General features: G+C 43.5%; 1 protein-coding gene across 1 annotated transcript in view; it reads left to right on the top strand.

Annotated features, from left to right (window-relative positions):
* The window catches only part of SMYD2 (SET and MYND domain containing 2), a 41,297-nt gene that overhangs the window by 28,779 nt on the left and 4,979 nt on the right, over window positions 1–7,539 (top strand). Inside the window, 3 exon segments of the mRNA XM_018552505.1 lie at window positions 3,547–3,649; window positions 6,644–6,754; window positions 7,419–7,539. Coding sequence (XP_018408007.1) covers window positions 3,547–3,649; window positions 6,644–6,754; window positions 7,419–7,539 — 335 coding nt within the window.

The raw sequence follows: 7,539 nt of genomic DNA, 5'->3' as shown, positions 1-7,539 counted from the left end.
GACCTCTTCATAATAGCCCTAGCCATAAACAAACAGCCCTTGCAGAGCTGGGGGAGCCCCACTGCAAGGTTGTAGACATTGGTGGTATTAATTACTCATTGGCTTCATGTGACAATTCAGTAACACAATTTCTTTACCATAATTTCCAGGTCTGCTCCACTGCCAGCCGGTAGGAGTCTGCATTAAAATTGTTCCCTAGTTTTTGCTTTGGCAGTTAAAGTACAGATGAGTTAGGGGAGGGATTTCCCATCAAGGAACAAAAGATTGGGAAGGAATGTCCCAGGCAGGGACAAAAAGTAATCCCTGGCTGGGACATCTCTACTTATTTCCTCTGCTCCATCTAGCTGCCATAATGTGGTATTAAATTACTTTACCTTCGACCTGAAAAGAAAATATTTCACATTCATTTTTGCCTCTATTCACACAGAACAAACCACCTCAGAGATTCACAGGGTGAATGTCTCTACGAAATGTTTATAAACCGACCCCATGGTGTCTACCAAAGCAGCAAATTGCTACTTTCCCCAGGCCCGTTTTGCGGAGACCATGTGATCAATACCCTGGCACTGGTCATGTGTCCGGCAGTGGAGGGAAGAAAGTGGAAGAAAGCCATCTTCTGTGTTTACTTATAAGGTTGACTTGAGCTGACAAAATCTTTAATTGGACATTATAGATCCCCCTTTAAATCATCAAGGCGCTCCTATTAGCTTAGACAAGGTTTTAATGTATCTGGCTAATTACTGATTGGTCGGTGTCATGTGACACATTACCGCTCTGTGGGGCCTCTGTAATGGCAGCGTGCCGGATCTTATTACAGATGAAAGCGCAGGCATTTGTGTGTGGACATATGGCCTTGCACAAGGTTAAAGGCAAGGAGTTCTGAGGGAAATAACTGGAGATGGGAGGATTAGGACTAATCTAGAGACCAGCATGATAATTCTTTTATGTCCAGCTCGCATAGCTTTTATTTCTAGCTATTCATTATTTTTTTTTATTCCCCCCCCCATGTAACTGAGGAGCGACTTTCAGAATTATATGCGATACATTATACCTCCTTGTTGACCTCTGGCGCTAATCTGTTTTAATGCAACATTTAAACAATGGATTAGAGAGGCTTGTGTGATCCGCAAATTAAAGCATGACCGTCTTCCTTGCATCACCATGGCTCCCTTTTAATAATATGTAATAAGGGATCACTGACTAAGATATGGAAATCGTTGTATGCTGGGATCCGCAGCGCCGTGCCTTCAGCAATGACGGCGATTGAATTCCAGAGTCATTTGAGGTCTGCTGTATAAAATAAACCTTAAAGTGCATCTAAACCCAAAAACAGGAATGTCCTATATTGCAGATATCCAGTGTTTAGATGTGACAGCTGCACTAGTGTTCTTTATTCAGACCAAAGAACATATTTGGCATGTACAGAAAAGGCATGTTGATCTTGCCAGTAATGCAGCGTTCTCGTCACTTCCTGTGAGCTGGAAAGACAACATTGTTTATGATTGTAAAATTGTAAACTACTAATATAGGGACCTTTTTAGATTGTAAGCTCCTTGGGGGCAGGGCCTGATGTGAATGTGCACTATGTAAAGTGTTGTGTAAATTGTCAGCGCTATATAAATACCTGTAGAAAATAAATAATCCCCTCAGTCCCCCATTTTATAGAGGTGAACAAAAGCAGATATGCTTGGATTCCGTTCTGGGTGAAAATAAAGGATGGGAGCCTGATTAAAGAAAATGCAGCCACCACATGTAAGGAGTGCTGCAATATATTATATTTTTGTTTTTGGGTTTAGATATGCTTTAAAGGCAACCCAAGAAAATATGCCAACAGTTATATCTGAATCCTCCTTTTAAAAATGCTAGCTCCATGGCTGTTATGTTGATCCAGAGGCTTCAATGCTTTTCCGACTTTTCTCTGACTTGTTCCAGCCCGGCGACCAGGTCCTTTAGCACCCAAGACAAAAGGGCCAAAGAGTGTCCGTCATTCGTTACCCCGCCCGCCACCAATGGGATGTGAAGTCCTCTAGCAGCATAGGATGTGGGTCCTGCCCTTCTCTTTTTTTTTTTTTTCCCCCACTTCCTACTAAAGCGCCCAAGACGGCCACTTCTGCCTACCCCTTGGCCCAGCCCTGCAAGCAGCTAGCATTTTTATGAGATCAGCAATTCCAGTCTCCAGTATAGGTTTCCCTTAAGGTTAGCCCACCCCCACTGGTTCAGTTTTTGGTGGGTTACACCACCCATTGTAAAATCCTATCTCTCTGGGACTCTACTGGTGAGATCTTTGTGCTGGGTTCCCAGGTCTGCACACAATATTGGGGCCACTTTGAGGAATCCCCCGCTCTTCTAGATTTTTTTTATTTATTTTGTATTATGTAGATTGTAACTTGAAGAGCTGGCACACACAAACAAACGTGGATGGGAACACCTGGAATTCCCAGGTAAAGAGGATCAGAGCCGGGAATTATGATGAGAAGATCTCATTGCTAGACCTTCCAAGATGTATAGGAAGCCAGGGGCAAATTCAGGCTAGCAGGCTCCAAAAATAACAAATATCCCCTTTGGGTGATTTGATCCTTTAATTAGAACTCCAGCCAACTTTTTTTGTTAAAGTGACTCCATCATGAGAAAAGTATGGAAGCTGACATTCCTGACCTCTATTTGAGAATGGAGGTTTCATAGCTATCAGAAGATTATTTTAGTGTATGTGGCCAGTCATATAGCCACTTTGTGACGAGACGTACACTGTACGTCTCCCGTCACGAAGGGGTTAAAGGAGAACTATGGGGTTAGGGCTTTTCCCCATAGTTCTCATAAGGCTAACGGGAGGGCACAAACTAGCGTCCTCCCGTCACCCAAAGGTCAGAATAGCTCGCGGTATACTGAGACGCCGCAGCCGGAACGTATCCCAATAATTCTGTCTGGATCCACCCAGCTGTGTGAGTGGCAGCTGGCGCTGCCTATCTAGAGAGCCCGCACCCTCCCCCGTCAGTTCCGCCAGTCAGCGCTGGAGGAGCGGGTAGTGGGCGAATCTGCACGGATAGATCGAGAAGTGAGCGAGCGCCGGTATGTGTTCATTCACTTCCCCGATCTACTGAGCCGACCTGTCACAGTTTCATTGTCACCGGTCGGCCCAGATTATGAGGCTGAGTGAAAATCACTCGCCTCTTAATTCTCCTTTTAATAATTTGAGTCTCTGGCCCAGAACAATTCTAGAGATCATTCTGCCAATCATTTGTCTGTGACTCAAAAATATAGAAGCCAGGCAGCCAGCATTTTCAAAAGAGGCCCTGAACGGCAGCCCCCATACCTTTTCTCATGATAGAGACACGTTAAGCTTCTTTTTGCTCTGGACGCAATGGCAGTGGGGAGATAACACAGGCAGGGATGGAGGAAATTGGCTACTCTTGTCATAATTCTTCTTGGCTCCAGCGGTGGCAGGTTAAAGGTTGAGATGTGACGGATCTATATTATGATTGTGGTGGTTAGAAATAAAATTGTAACCAACATAGACACTAATGCTGTGCACTCTCCTGTCTCTTGCAGCGTCGCTCTAATGAACCACAGCTGCTGTCCCAATGTAATTGTCACTTACAGGGGCACCGTCGCCGAGGTCCGAGCTGTGCGAGAGATTAACCCTGGGGACGAGGTGAGAATACATACAAATGACTCTGGATATGTGAAGTTATGTCGGACTCCCTCATATAAAGTGACTATATAAAATAAAAGGAATAAGGTTCTGCTTCTATATTGCAGGAATTGAAGTGGGGTACCGCTGTGTTAGAACTATTCCAAGTCCTTTATGACGTTATGTCGATTTCTTTGTAATCTTCAATCCCTACCACACAGCAAAACACGCCGAATGAACATATATCTGGAACGGTTTTATCTGCTAAGGATTTGTATCACTGTCCATTTTTAGTCCTGAGATTTATTCCGCTGCTTCTCCTTTCACTCTTTAGTTACTGGCTGTGGAAGGGCCAAGACCTGTGAGTGTTACATAACTGCAATTGATAAAATGAGGTCTGCCCTGTCGGAAGGGCTGTGCTTTGTGGCAAAGGTGTGTAACGCTCAGGACTGGATGGACAAAAATACAAATCCTTTGGCAGGTAAAGCTGACTCCATATATGTGTTCTTTTCTGCATTTTGCTGTTTGCCTGGAGTTCAGCTTTAAGACACACTGATCAGACTCCTCTAAATTAGACTGATGAGTTTTTAAAACGATTAAAATGATGAATCCTTTCTTTTCCCTTTTAACTCGAGGGTATATGGAGAATGATCCCTACAAACTAGCAGCCTGTTCTGGCCTGTTAAGATCTTTCTCCAGGAACACTGTGAAACCACAGTGGTTGCGAGCAAATGTCAATCCTTTCCTGCCCATGCCAAGAAATACTTGTGCTATACCGTACTTTACTGACATTATACATGTGGAATTCAGGCGTCTGGGAAAGAGCCTCAGACCTCAATAGATGCGGCTTTAAATAGATCAGACCTATAGAAGGGCCGCGTCCTGCTGTGTACTATGGCTGGCTGGAAGCTGGCCAGCTTGTAACATGGGAGCAACAAGCCTTGCTGTGAAGCTTGACTAACAGAAGAAGTCCCAACTAGCTGGAAGATTATCGGGATAGACATGTCAGCATGGGGAAGACATAGTCTGGCAGCGGCCCACTTTCTTTGTGTAAGCTTGGAATGTTGATTAGACCTTTCCTCGTAATCTTAACATATAATCAAATCGACCCCTTGAATAAATGTACACATGCCACAGGCTCCAGGAATATATTTACACTGAGTAATATTGTTTTATCAGCTGTTGCTGTATTGGATTACACTGTCCTACAATGCCCCCATGTGGCTCTTTGAGGGTATTACAACATTCATTCTAATTTAAAGTGACACTAAACTATTAACAGAAATATATCTTATTTGTGTATCACACGGCTGTAGATCTTCAAATCATCTCTGAATTGGTGCTGACACTGTCCTCTCTTCTGGAGGGTGGCTACTTTTGTTCCCCAAGGTCTCTGTGTGTGTTGTAAAGTAGTAATCGCTCCAAGCTCACTCCCGTGATGAACTACAATCTCTCAATACAAATTGGTAAACTAAACCTGAGATTGTAGTCCATCACAGGAGTGATCTTGGAGCGGTGACTACTTTACAACACACACAGGAAGGACAGTGTCGGCACCAATTCAGAGATGATTTGAGGATCTACAGCCGAGTGATACACAAATAAGATACATTTTTAGTAATAGTTAGGGTCCTTGAATGCATTTTTAAGATTGAACTGCTGAGTTTAGTGTCACTTTAATGGATACCTTGCAAAAAATGGGACTTTAAGAACAAATGCTTAAAGCAACTGGGTTGCAAATTTAAAGAGTACTAAAGAAGCTGTGCCTGTAAAGAAAAGATGTTACACTTGCCTTTTCCACCGATCTCTACTTTCATGAGCTACAGTGACGGGGGAATGCTCTTCATCTGATACTTCTGTGTGTATCAGATTGCTGGTTCCTTAGAGTTGTGGTCCCTTCTGCCAGCCCCTATGTCAGTACAGCATTCTGCAGGTCTGCAGAAGGAACCTTTACATTAAAGAGACACTGTCACCTTTCCAGTTCAAGTCTCCCTAGTCACTCTGCTGCAGCCAGCACTAAAATCACCAGTGTCAGAGAATAGAAAGAATGGTGACGTCACTTCCTCCGTCATGTGACAGCAGTCTGGTTTAGGGAATGGCTGCTAGACCTGAGCTCTGTCACATGGGAGCAGTTCCCATACTTCCACCAAGCCGGATGCACCAGATATTGTCACCAGCTGCTGCAGTAGAGGAAGGAATGGTGGGGGAGTGCTGGCAAGGTGAGTAGTAAATGACATTGTTGCTTTGCCCTAAATGGGCAAACTGATGGTGTTTTCCTAAACTTTGTGTATATGTTTGCTTGCAGAATATGGTAGATCCCATTGCACCCCTGACCGGAAAACCCCAAAGTGCGGGGGGGAGCTTTTTTTTTCTCAGAATATCCATATTTCACCTATTCGAAGTACATTGTCACCTGATCCAGCTGGAATGAGCAATTGTTAACCCGTAGGTTGTAGGGAACATAAAATAACAGACTGAATAGACTTGCAAAGAGATTTAAAAAAAAAAAATATTAAGCCTAACTGATTTTTAGGCCACTGATTTTTAAGTGACTGTAGGAGGAACAGATTTTTACAGATGCTCAAAGCAAATGTCCCAGTCTCGGCAAAGGGGACCCAATGTAAAACCTGCTCATATCACATTTATAAAAAGGATGGTAGTGTTTCCATAATAATTATTATCGCACAGTGCATACTGGCACAGAGAATACAAGTGCCTCAGATCTGAAATGAAATCATTACCAGGGGTGTTGTTTATTTTATTGGTACAGTTTTGGATGGGGATTTCATGTTGCTGCCTGAAAACTGCATTGTTAATGGATGCATGTGGTGGGTGCCTTAACCAGCAATGTCTTTTTAGATTGTAAGCCCTTAGGGGCAGGGCCCCCTTACCATCTTGTCTTGAATTGTATTGTGATTGTAATGTCTTCCTTATATTGTAAAGCGCTGCGCAAACTGTTGGCGCTATATCAATCCTGTATAATTATAATAATCATAATGTCCTTCCTGTTCCTAGGTGTTCACCAGCTACATCGATCTACTCTACCCCACAGAAGATCGGAATGACAGACTGCAAGATTCCTACTTCTTCACTTGTGAGTGCAGGGAGTGCACAACAAAAGAGAAGGTATAGATCCCATTATCATATTATACATTTCTTATAGTCCTAGATGTGGTTACCTGAACAAAAACCCCCCAAAAAACAACCGATAACAGGAAAATGAATAGTTGGGCTTCTATTGGCCATTGCAATAGCCAATAGCAGGCTGGTTATTATACCCGCCCACTGCTGCTGTCAATTAGCAGAGGAGAACTTCAGGTCCACTTCTTCTGATTGGCAGTGGGTGGGTGTAATAGCCAGCCTGCTATTGCAATTTGAAATGGCCAATATCAGCCGGTTATTCATTCCCCTGCTATCTGTTGTGTGTGGTTGTTTTGTTTGGTTATTGGGGGGGGTTTTGGCGGACGCTGTCAGGATACGATAAAAAAAAAAAAACATAGATAGGGATCCCATAGAGGTTTACTCTGCTAGATAAAATGTTTCCCTCGCGGGCATTGGGGAGCTGCTATCTTGTAGCGGGGAAACTCCTGGAACGTCCGGGAGAGTTGGGATGTCTGCATTCGTTGTACAATTTACTTTAGATCTCCCAATCAGCCTGTAAGATGTATGGTCAGCTTTATGTAAATAGTAAAATAGTAATAGATGATGTCATTACCCAAACCGAGCTCTGTGCATGTTTGTACAAATGTACATTAGAAATTGATAGCATGTCTATTTTTGTATCTGTCAGGATGCGGCAAAGCTGGAGATGAGGAAACTCAATGACCCACCCTGTCCTAAGGATGTTCGAGACATGATCAAATATGGCCGCGGTGTGGTGGAAGAGTTCAGGAGAGCCAAGCACTTCAAAA

Source organism: Nanorana parkeri, unplaced genomic scaffold, assembly GCF_000935625.1.
Source record: "Nanorana parkeri isolate BGI_ZX_2015 unplaced genomic scaffold, ASM93562v1 scaffold1, whole genome shotgun sequence".
NCBI lineage: Eukaryota > Metazoa > Chordata > Amphibia > Anura > Dicroglossidae > Nanorana > Nanorana parkeri.
Note: the sequence above shows the minus strand (reverse complement) of the source record. Positions and strands in the feature narration are given on the sequence as shown.